This window comes from Mobula hypostoma, chromosome 19 (assembly GCF_963921235.1).
Source record: "Mobula hypostoma chromosome 19, sMobHyp1.1, whole genome shotgun sequence".
Taxonomy (NCBI): Eukaryota; Metazoa; Chordata; class Chondrichthyes; order Myliobatiformes; family Myliobatidae; genus Mobula; species Mobula hypostoma.
In genome coordinates this window covers 24,225,240-24,237,660 of record NC_086115.1, presented here as the reverse complement: position 1 = coordinate 24,237,660, position 12,421 = coordinate 24,225,240, and the positions used below count along the sequence as shown (strand labels likewise).

The following is a 12,421-nucleotide window of genomic DNA, read 5'->3' as shown; positions in this document are numbered from 1 at the left end:
GAACTGTACTAAGCTGAACTGAACTTTGCGTCACTTGAGACTGATCATTTTACCCCTAGACTGCGATAGAGCTTGTTTGATTCCTATTATCCTAGTTCTGTGTACATGTGTGTTTTATCATTGCTAACCTGTTGCATTTATATCCTTACGATTAGAGTACTGTGTTACCTATTTCTTTAATAAAACTTTCTTAGTTCCAGTAATCCAGACTCCAACTAAGTGGTCTATTTCTGCTGGTTTGGCAACCCAGTTACGGGGTACGTAACAATGATAATATTGAATCTGCCTCTACCACTTCTACTGGAAGTTCGTTCAACACTTACTTCAAGCTCCCTGGTCCTCCCCTGATAATTGACTTATCACTATATTTATGCGAGGAAAATATGCGCTGTGTGTTTAATATTAAATTTGTTAGATAAACCCTTTTAGAAATGAAATTGAGTGTATTAGCTAATTATCATCTATATTCCGGTCGTGATTAACCCCCTCCCCCCCGAACAGAATCGCCAAAAACATCTGTAGAAAAAAATCATACACGCATGCGCAAGTTACACATGCGCACTGGTGCCCGTGCAAGGCTTCATGGTCATTGTAGTCTTTCTCGGGGAAAACCCAGCGTATTTGACTGCTGCTTTTGTCCGTTGACAACCCTACCCCCCCCCCCCGGTCCGCCGGTCCGCAAGAATATTGTCAATATGAAACCGGTCCGCAGTGCGAAAAAGGTTGGGGACCCCTGCTCCACATGTCCTATCAAATTTTGAACGTACCTTGCACTTATCTGAATTAACTTCCACTGCTCAGCCCAACTTTCCAACTGATCTATGTCTCTCTGTATCCTTTCACAAGTGTTTACTGTCTACTACTCATAATTTTTGTGTCATCAGGAACTGATTTATCTACACCTCATCCAGGTTATTTATAGCCATGACAACTCATAACGGTCTCAGCACTGATATCTGCATTCAGAAAAGCACTCTTTGACCACTATGCTTTGCCTTCTATGACCAAGCCAACTTTGCCAACACACCCTAAAATTAGATGTACTTCTGGACCAGAATTGGGTTTATTATCACTGATGTGCCAAGTCAAATAAGTGGCTGCAGATTGAATTTTTACGCCCCTTCGTATCCATTTCATGTATCCCAGGAAAGAACAAGTTGAGAAGTAGGTGAAGAGCTACGAGTGGAATGAAGGAAGCTGTTCAGGGCATCCAGGAAAAGTTTCTAACTGAGCATAAGGGCCACACCAGTCTAAAACCAGTGGGATGTGCTGCACATGAGCATTTGCAAATTTACATGGGTTTTTAATAACCTCAGTGAAATGATGGTTAAAAAGATGCTTGAAAGGACTCCTTGAAGAAAGTTAACCGGAATAGGAGGAAATGAGTGCTTAAGCAAGACTCACACTCTGAGTTGTTACTGCAGCATGCTTGAAGGGATTGCGGTTATGGGTGGTGGATAGCTGAGTAAGTGGAGGCCTTGGGTCCAGACATGTGCTTATACGTAAGCTGTTGGGATGTACAACCTAGTAATGGAGCATAAAATAATCTTCCATATTGCATGGCTTGTGTGTTTTAAAAATACTTTATTTACATTCTGTGAATATTGTTGGCATTGTCCATCCCTGATTGGTCCAGAGCTCAAAATGCAGGGAAGTATTATCTACATCTGTGGATCTGAAGATGTAATTAGGTCAGACTTGTGTGAAGGTAGATTTTCCTTCTCTGAAGAATGTTGCTGAACCAGAAACAGTATTTTTATAGCAGTCCAGTGGTTTTACTGTTGCTGTTATTGGAATTAGCACTTTTTATTATTTTATTTTGTTACTTGAACTTAAATTCATCCATTGCCATTCTAGAATTCACAAGCACACATCTCATAAAATGGTCCTGAACTCTGGCTATTGATCCAGTAATATTGCTCTTCAAATATCTATTTATAATAAGTTACACTGTCTTGCAAACTGAAATAATTGTTTTGTGAGATCTGTAATCCTTGAGGGGACAGGGAAAGGGTGGGTTTAACCTCTGACAGTGTGCATTCCATCAGTACTGTACAGGTGCATCAATCCATGTTGTGTCAACAGATTTCTGTAGCAGAATCTAAAATTGTGTATCTTCTGTGATTCTGTCAAATTCTTCTGTCAAGTTTGAGCTATACTGTCGACTAGTCGAGTGCTAAATTCTGTGCACATTTGAAGTTTGTGCTTTTTAAACCAAGTGTAAAATGTATTAATTCAGGACTGAGACTTGGTTGTGTGAGAGGGGACGTTGTCCATTAGCCTAAAGCCAGTTTTTAAAAAAATTATGCAGTAGATAAAATGAGAATTTTTGTTTTGGTGCCCTTTTTAATTCAAAATTTAGTTTCCTCTGGATAATTTATACCATCGTTGAAAGGAAAGTGGTTCAGTTATAGGGTCTCTGTGACTACAGCAGCCCTCACCCCCCCCCCCCACCGGGCAGCATACGGTACCTATAAAAAGTCTTCACCCCCAGCAGTTTTCATGTTTTATTGTTTTACAACATTGAATCATAGTGAATTTAATTTGGCTTCTTTGACACCGATCAACCATAAAAGACTTTCATGGCAAGGTGAAAACAGATCTCTGCAAAGTTATCTAAATTAATTACAAATATAAATCACAAAATAATTGATTGCATAAGTATTCACCCCCTTCAAGTCAGTATTTAGTAGATGCACTTTTGATGGCAATTATAGCTTTGAGTCTGTGTGGATAGATTTCTGTCAACTTTACACATCTGGACACAGCAATTTTTCCCCATTCTTTGTTACAAAACTGCTCAAGCTCTGTCAGATTGCTTGGGGATCGTGAGTGAACAGCACTTCTCAACTCCAGCCACAAATTCTCAATTGGATTGAGGTCTGGACATTAACTTGGCACTCCGGACATTAACTTTGTTGTTTTTAAGCCACTCCTGTGTAGCTTTGGCTTTAGGCTTGGGGTTATTGTCTTGCTGGAAAACAAAATAGTTCTTTTGCAGACTGCATCAGGTTTTCCTCCATGATTTCACTGTATTTTGCTGCACTCACTTTACCCCCTACCTTCACAACCCTTCCAGGGCCTACTGCAGTGAAGCATCCCCACAGCATGATGCAGCCACCACCATGCTTCACGGTAGGGATGGTATGTTTTTGCTGTGTGGTGTTTGACTTGCGCCAAACATAACGTTTAGTCTGGACTAAAAGCTCACTTTTGGTTTGATCAGACTATAGAACCACCTTCCAGCTGACTTCAGAATCTCCCACATGCCTTATGGCAAACTCTAGCTGAGACTTTGTGATTTTTTTTCAATAGTGGCTTTTTCTGTGCCGCTGTCCCATAAAGCTGCAACAGGTGAAACACTGGGGCAACAGTTGTTGTATGTGCAATCTCTCTCATCTCAGCTACTGAAGCTTGTAACTCCTCCAGAGTTGTCATAGGTCTCTTGCTGGCCTCCCTCGCTAGACCCCTTCTTGCACAGTCATTCAGTTTTTGAGGACAACCTGCTGCAGGCAGGTTTATGGCTTGGCCATATTCTTTCCATTTCTTGCTGATTGACTTAAAGGTTATTCAGTGACTTGGAAGTTTTCTGCATCCATCTCCTGACTTGTGCTGTTCAATAACCTTTTTTGCAGAGTTGCTTGGAGTGTTCTTTTGTCTTCATGGTGTAGTTTTTGACAAGATACTGACTCACCAGCAGTTGGACTTTACAGACTCTTGTGCATTTTTACTACAATCAATTGAAACATCTTGACTGCACACAGGTCTCCAAAAACAGATCTCCATTTAACTAATTATGTGACTTCTAAAACCAATTGGCTGCACCAGTGATAAATTGGTATGTCATATTAAGGTGGGGGGGGGTGAATACTTATGCAATCAATTATTTTGTGTTTTATATTTGTAATTAATTTAGATCACTTTGTGGAGATCTGTTTTCACTTTGATAGGAAAGGGTCTTTTTGTGTTGACCAGTGTCAAAAAAACCAAAGTAAATCACTGTTAATCAATGTTGCAAAACTATAAAACATGAAAGCTTCGGGGGGGGGGTGAATACGTTTTGTAGGCACTGTAAATTCCATGGGTTCACCACCCTCTGAATGAAGACATTTCTGCATATCTCTGTTCTAAATTTCTTTCTGTGTAACTTGAGATTGTGACCTTTGTAACCTCTCATTCTGGACATCCCAGCAGGGGAAACGTTCCCAGCCCCGGTGTGGAATTTTTGCTGTTGAATGAGAGAAAGCTAAGGTTGGAAAATAATCACATTTTAATTATAGACTTGGCTGATAAGCATCAGTCTTTGTATTTCCTCCTAAATCAACTCTGACATTCTCCATATCATCATAAACAGTATGTGAATCCAAGCAGTATTTTGGGAAGGTTTAGTCTCCCAAAAGGTGTGTAAACACTTAACACATTTTCTTGTCATATCCCTGTTTCCTGATCGTAGAAGGAATTAAGGAAGTTTATTGATCTTGAATATAATCACCGATTTAAGCCATTGTTAGCCTTCTTAGGTAGGGAATTCTTAAAAGTTCAGCACCTGCTGAATGCAGGAAATTCCTCTAATTTTAATGTTAAATAGCTTGCCGCTTATTTTGAATCTGTGATCACATGTTTGGATCAGCCAGAGAAGATTCTCTGCGCATCTACCCTGACAAATAAATCCAACCTCCCAAACCCAAAGCTTTTGGCACTCCTGATGTGACTGTTTTAACTGAATATATCGCGATGGTTGGAGGAAAAAAGTGTACAAAAGGGGATAATGATAGGCCTGGCTTCTTTCAAACAGATACAGTTTTTTTTGATTCTGTCTGTACATTGAAATATAAGAAGAGCCTTGTTCAGCCATCTCATGGCAGCCAGATGGAGCCGGCAGTATAATTAGTCATACAGTTGTGCTCAGTCCCAAAATGAGCATGGTTGCTCAACCATATCATTAGAGTAATAGCAGCTTGTGAGAAGTGGTCAGGTTGATTAAAGTCACTTAAAATACAACCTATCATAACAGCAATTTTGAAATGACATTCACTCGTTTTATTTCGTGTACTCAAGTTATATTTAAATTGCTCTGATTTAATTGTTATATATCCTCTAAATTTAAAAAAAAAATGTCTTACATTTTGGTTGATTTTAAAATACGTGGAGATTGCTGCAGAGTTTGTTCAGTGTACTTTGAGCAATGTAGCAATTTGACTTTTGGGAAAATTGTGAATTCCAATTTGTAAGTAGCTTGGAACTTGGTAAAACAAGTCACCATTTTTCTGTGAATTTAATCAAATCATTAATGGACACCATTAAAGTAATGCAATTCCTTATTTACTTGACAGGTGTACCTAGAAATACTGATACTCAATTTCCGTTCCCATATGGTCATTTGGTTAGTCACTATACAGTGCAGATAATAGGCTTACATTGCCTTGAAAAAGTATTCAGCCCTCACCGCATTGTTCACATAAAGTGTTACCACTTGGTATTTGATCAATTTAACTGAGAATTTTTATTTGTGAATCACATGCTCATTTGTTTTACAGTAGAACTCAAAAAGCAGGGAAAATTGTAAAACATGAAAAATTAAAAATTCAAAAACTGGAATGTCAGCAGTTCAAAAGTATTCATCTCCCTTTGCTCAGTACTTAGTTGAACCACCTCTCGTGGTTATGACAGCCAGAAGTCGATTTGGATAAGTTTCTACTGGTTTTGTAGAACATGATGGAACAAGATGGAACAAGATTTGCCCATTCCTCCTTGCAAAATTGCTCAAGCTGTGCCAGGTTAGTTGGGGAGTGATGGTGGACAGCAATCCTGAGGTCTTGCCAGAGATGTTTGGACAGGTTAGCGTCAGGACTCTGACTGGGCCACTCAAGGACATGAATTTTATTTATTTGAAACCACTCCATGGTTGCGCTAGAAGTTGCTAGACCTACAGATGTCCTGCTGAAAGACAAACTTCCTCCCAAGTTTAAGCTTTCTGGCGGGGCTATCAGGTTTTTATCCAGGATCTCTCTGTATTTAGCAGCATTTAACTTCCCATCAATCCCGACCAGATTTCCAGTCCCTGCTGCTGAAAAGCATCCCCATGGCTTGATGCTACCTCCACCATACTTATAGTAAGGAGCAGTGTTAGCTGGCTGATGTGCAGTATTAGATTTATGCCACACATACCGGTAGTATTGAGGCCAAAAAGTTCCACTTTAGTCTCATCCAACCTCAAGACTTTCTTGCACATCTTTACAGTATCTTCTAAGTGACGCTATTCAAAGTCTTTACCTGCAAGGATATGCTTTTTTAAGCTAGAGATTTTTTTTCGTGCCACTATTCTATTTAATACTCTTTTTGTGCAAGGCCTTGAACATCATGGAACCATGGACATCATCTCCAGTTGCAGCCACTGACTCTGCAGCTCAGTCAGTGATATTTGGTGTCACAGTAGCCTCTCTTGCAAGTGTCATTCTTCAGTGACTAGGTTTAGAGGGCGGCCTGACCTAGGCAGTGTGGCTGTGGTTTCATATTTTTTCCACTTTTTCATGATAGACTGCACTGAGGTACATTCCGTACATTGAGATGTTCTTGTACTCTTCTCTGTTGTCATTTCCCTGACTTGTTTTGAATGTTCTTTTGTCTTCATTTTGGTTTTGTCCATTGAAAATCTACCTTTCTGTTGGACCTTACAGAGAGAGGGGGTATTATTCTTATGAATTCATTGAAACTAGGTGATCCTCCAATTTTCTGCATCAATAAATTGGGTGAGTTTGTAGGGTAATACAGTATATTACACTTGAAGAAAGTTAGCATTGTAATTACAAAAGGGCTGAATATTTTTCAAGGCACTACGTAGATTTCTTTCTATTATTAGTGTGCTTATTCTCCACATTTTTTTTCCTTAATGTGATCAGCATCATTTACTGGAAATCTACTGAAACCAATTACTAGATTGTGCACAAGAGACTGGGAAGGAAATAGGAGAATTAATGTCTTTTCCTTTCCATTTCCTTCCTACCAGTCCCTGGTTACTGGTTTCTGCTCAGATCTTGTCCATAATGTCTCTTTTTAAGCTACAGGATGTACACTGGGAGCTGCTTCTTATTCCAGCTTCTTGAAATGGGGTTTGTCTTCAACTATAATTATGTAGTTTGTCTCTTAACTTAATTCTGCTTCACTAATCTTGTTATGGTGACTAATGCTTGAGTTGCAGATGATTAGTTGTATTCATGAGGAATTGCTGGATCATCTTGGTTCACTTATTCAAAAGTATCCCATTGCACATTATAGTTCTGATTTTGTTGTTTCCAGGTTCGGTGGATGATGTACTGGATTGTTTTTGCCCTTTACACGGTACTTGAAACGTTTGCGGATCTCACTATTGCATGGTAAGATTAGAAAATAAGATGCAGTGAATTGTTTTGCTAATTTTGAATGATTCTGATAAATATTTGATGAAAAAGATTGGAAAATTACACATGCACGAATGACAAAAATTTGTTTTTCTTTGTGCTTAATTTTGCTGAGTGCTGTTGACTCGTGATCTGTTCAGGCATAAAATTAAAACTCTTAATTTGATCCATGCTGGAGGACTGAACTCTGAAACCTGACACACAGGGTTTCAGGTTGGATTGCCAGGCTGAGACTGTGAATAAATGTCTCACTTCATTTATTTATAAGGAGCTATGGGGGCATAAACCAACGAAAAATGAAAAATATTTTCTGTTACACAACGTGTGCATGATTCATGTTGAATAACATTGGGCTTGGTCAGGTAGCTAGGTTCTACTGCAGTGTATATGAGGCCTGAAGTAAACCACTTTAAAATAATAAAAACAGCAAATGCAATCTGTTCTGCTTGAGGCACTACTTTATCACTCACTGCAGCTCTATATTTGCCGCCATATCAATATATGTTGCATATTTCTTCTCCATTAATCTTGCAGCAGTTTGCTGTTAAGTTTCTTTTTGACAACACACATCATTTATTGTAATTCAAGTTTATAATACACTTCCTAGTCATTAAGACTTGTGCCTACTCTTCGAATTAAATAAAAGTGGTCCAGTTTTGTATTTTGTAATTGTTTGGCCAAATGTTGGTGGGAGAGTTTTCACATATTCTTCATTTAACAGTTGGAATGTATTTGCTGAATGCCATTTTTTAATAAAATGATTTTTGAGCCTCTTGCTTTTATATAAATCAGCAATATATCACAGCTGGTGTGATATCGTAAACCAGGATTCCTTTATTCTGTTTTGAAGATTACTTTAGCAGTTGCTGCTCACTTTGTATTTTAACTTCCGTGAATATGAAATCTTCCTGCGAACAATATTTAAGATTTCAAATAGTTTGAGCTCTTGCTCACCTACGTCTCCATTTTCTGCCCTTATCCCATCCTCCCACCATTATAACAGGAAGAGAGTTCCCCTTGCCCTCACATATCACTCTATGGGCCTCTGTATTCAGAGCATCTTCAATGTGATCCTGCCACTAAGCACCTCTTTCCTACCCCACCCCTCTGCTTTCTAGAGGGAAAATAAGAACTCCCTTGTCCACTCATCTCCCCACTGATCTTCCTCTTGGTGCTAATCCCTGTAAGCAGGACAAGTGCTCCACCTGCCCTTACAGCTCTTCCCTCCCCAACATTCAGAACCCCAAACAATCCTTCTAGGTGAGGCCACATTTCCCTATGAGTCTCTCTGGGTCATCTATTTTATCTGGTGCTCCCTTTGTTTTGTCCTCTGCAAAATGCAGGATCTCCTGGTGCCTATTCATTTCAATTTGACTTTCCATTCCCATTCTGACACGTCTGTCCATGGATTCCTCTACTGTCATGCTGAGACCAAACTCGGGCTGATAGAGCAACATCTCATTCTCTCTGGGTAGCCTCCAACCTGATGGCATAAAAATCGATTTCTCCAACTCCTGGTGATTTCTCTTCCCTCTCTTTTTTCCCATTCCTCATTCTGGTAACTCTTTTTACCTTTTGCTTCCCCTCTTCCTGCCCATTCCTCTATGGTCTACTCCTGTCTGATTGCTTCTTCAGCCCTTTATCTCTTTCACCTATCGCCTCCCAGCACCCCAGTTTATCCCAGCTACACATCTTCCCACTCACCTGTCTTCACTTATTATCTGTCAGTTTGTGCTTCTTCCCCCACCTTATTCTGGCTTCTACGCCTTTCTAGTCCTGATGAAGGGTCTTGGCTCAAAATGTCAACTGTTTATCCCTGCCATAGATGCTGCCTGACCTGCTGAACTCCTTCTGCATTTTGTGTTGTTCAAGGTTTCAGTCAGCTGCAGAATCTCCGGTTTGAGATTTCCACAAGCTTTGTGTGCCAGTTGTTATCTTTAAACTGCCTAGTTGATTTTGATTTAATTGTTCCTTTCCCATTTAGATTCTCATGGATGTTGGTTTTTGAAAAGACCTTTGCTGTGCATTTATAATTGTATTGTGTTCGAAAATGTGCCTGTAATAGCCGTGGTAAACAACATCCTTCCTGAGAATGTGTTTTGTTGTTTGTGTCTGTGAGTGATTTAACATGTGGATAAAGAAAATGGATATGTGTTGGGATTTCCAAAAGGTATTTGAGAGGGTGCTGCATTAAAGCATATTCCACAAGATATGGTCTAATGGTTCTGAGTTTGAATAAGGGTTGGTTAAGAAGGAAAGCCCGAGGAATATTCAGGTTGCTTTTTGGTTAGCAAGTTAGAACTTGAGTTTCCAAGGAATTCATTTCTGGGGCCTTGGCTGTTTACATTTTATTTCAGTGACTTTGAATGTACTATATCCAAGTGTGTTGATAGCACAAAAAGGTGTAATAATAAGCTGTTAGAGGAGACGATCACAAGCAAGAGAAAATCTGCAGACGCTGGAAATCTAAGTATCACACACACAATGCTGGCGGAACTCAGCAGATCAGGCAGTATCTATGGAAATGAGTAAACAGTCGATGTTTCGGGCCGAGACAATGTTTCTTCCTGTAGTGGGGGAGGGGTGGGTGTTTGGTGGCAGAGCCTCTTCCACCCTGAACAATTTGAACGCACACCACAGAAAACCTGGCTGTTTGCTACACCATAGCGAATTAGGGGGAGGGGGAAGATTTAGCTATGATTGGGGCTACCTGACTCTGGTTTCTTTCTTAAAGGGCTTTTATTAATGTACAGCAACATACACAAGCCTTCATATGAAACATTGAGACATTTCCAAGCTCAGCTGCTAGTCTAAAATATTGCTCAAACACAAACATGCAAAAAGAATGGTTGTGATTCAATTTTGAGATTCTTGTTTAGCACCTTGGAATATTTTATAACATTGTAAACACCATGTGAATGCAAATTATTATACTTGGTACAGGTTACCCCGCTATCCGAAAGTAGAGTGTTCCTATGAAACCTTTCGTAAACCAAAATTGCGTAAAGCGAAGAAGCAATTACCATTAATTTATATGGAAAAGATTTTGGAGCGTTCCCAGACCCAAAAAAATAACCTACCAAATAGCACATTAAACCTAAAACAAAAAGACACGTACACGCATGTGCACACACCTGTCCGCGCAAGGCTCCATGGTATGGTAGTCTTTCTCAGGGTAAACACAAGTTTAAAGCGGGTGCCTTTTTTCTATATAAAATAGAAATAATGTATGTACAGTGTAGTTTCACTTACCAGAATCGGGAAGATTTAGCCAAAAAAGCAATTTGTAGAAAAATAAAATCGGCACATACATGCATGTGCACACACCTGCCTGCGCAAGGCTTCATGGTCATGGTAGTCTTTCTTGGGGTAAACACAAGTTTAAAGCGGGCGCCTTTTTTCATAGAAATGAAAATCCTCTTCGGATTTCTTTTGGTTAGCGAAAACAGGTACTAATGTAAGTCATTCATAAAAGCGAAATGGCGTAAAGTGAACTTTTGTAAAGCAGGGAACACCTGTAAATAACTATAAAATAGCACCAACCGCGGTAAGCCAGTGAGCACAATACAAGTGATGGATTAAAGCAAAACCGCTGTTGTGATCCTGGGGAAAACATGATTAACTTGAAAGATGGGGCATATCTTTTTATTGAGAGAATTTCTGGCAACAGGCATTTTTTTTTGAGTATGTGAGAATTTGTACAAAACAAATAGGAAAATTTCAAATCTTGAGTTGGGGGTGAGGAAGGCAAATACAATGTTGGCATTCATTTTGAGAGGACTAGAATATAAAAGCAAGAATGTAATGTTGAGGCTTTGGTCAGATCACATGTTTTGGGCCCCTCATCTAAAAGGATGTGCTGACATTGGAGAGGGTCCAGAGGAGGTACATGAGAATGATTCTGGAAATGAAAGGGTTAACATAAGAGTAACGTTTGATGGCTCTGGGCCTGTACTCGCTAGAGTTTAGAAGAATAAGGAGGGATCTCATTGAAACCTCTCCTATGCTGGTTTGGAGTGGGTGATTAGACAAGGTAAGTTTGATTCCAGTTTATCCATACCACTGGGATCATATTAACCTGATCGTTTTGCACTGTACTTGCCTTTATTTGCAGGTTTCCGCTGTACTATGAACTTAAAGTCGCATTTGTTATCTGGTTGCTGTCTCCATACACTCGAGGTGCAGGTGTACTTTACAGAAAGTTTCTACATCCTCTTCTGTCCTCCCGTGAGCACGTAAGTAATTCTGTTGTAACTTAGCAGGTTTCTGTTTTAAGTTGATCCCAGTTTAACTATGACTTCTATAGTGAAAGCATTTACAAATGGTTGTTTCATCTGAAATGGTAACAGTTTCCACAACATGAAATTGAGCAGATTTATAAAGAACAGGATTTTTATAAGGCTTTGTTATCATTCCAAGATATTTGAAAAGTGCTGCATTAAAATGTCCATTCATTCTTAATATTGTCAGTGACATTTATAGCTGTCCTAACTTTATATTTTGGAAACACTTCTTATCTCTCAAAGTATTAATTATGAGTGTATTGTGAGAAATAATCTCAAAGGTTTGATTTTAATGTTGAAATTCATGTATGCTGAATTATGTTTGCTTCAGGAGATTGATGACTATATTAGCCAAGCCAAAGATCGAAGCTATGATACCATGGTGAGATTTGGAAAACAAGGTTTAAACTTCGCTGCAACTGCTGCTGTATCTGCTGCAGTAAAGGTTAGCAGAGTATGGTTTTTTACTGTTAAAAGACCATAATTAAATCCTTGCAGAAATCGTGTGTGATAACATCTGGTTTTATAACATTTTAGGCAATTTTCAGAATACAGTCTACCTGCTTTCATTTGCATAGAGTGAACATCCAGTTTTAACGTGCCTTTTCAGCTACTCTCTCGAGATGTGTGATACAGAATTGGGGAGAGATTGCACACCCTATCTTATCACGCAAGTGTTGTCTTACAGATACATTTAGTAAAGTGGAATGCAAAAATATTTACAACACTGAAAAAGATAGC

General features: G+C 39.2%; 1 protein-coding gene across 1 annotated transcript in view; it reads left to right on the top strand.

Moving 5' to 3' along the window:
• reep3b (receptor accessory protein 3b) overlaps window positions 1-12,421 on the top strand; it is a 70,975-nt gene that overhangs the window by 44,089 nt on the left and 14,465 nt on the right. The window contains exons 3-5 of the mRNA XM_063071548.1: window positions 7,297-7,373; window positions 11,512-11,632; window positions 12,012-12,125. Coding sequence (XP_062927618.1) covers window positions 7,297-7,373; window positions 11,512-11,632; window positions 12,012-12,125 — 312 coding nt within the window. The remainder of the gene's footprint in view (window positions 1-7,296; window positions 7,374-11,511; window positions 11,633-12,011; window positions 12,126-12,421) is intronic.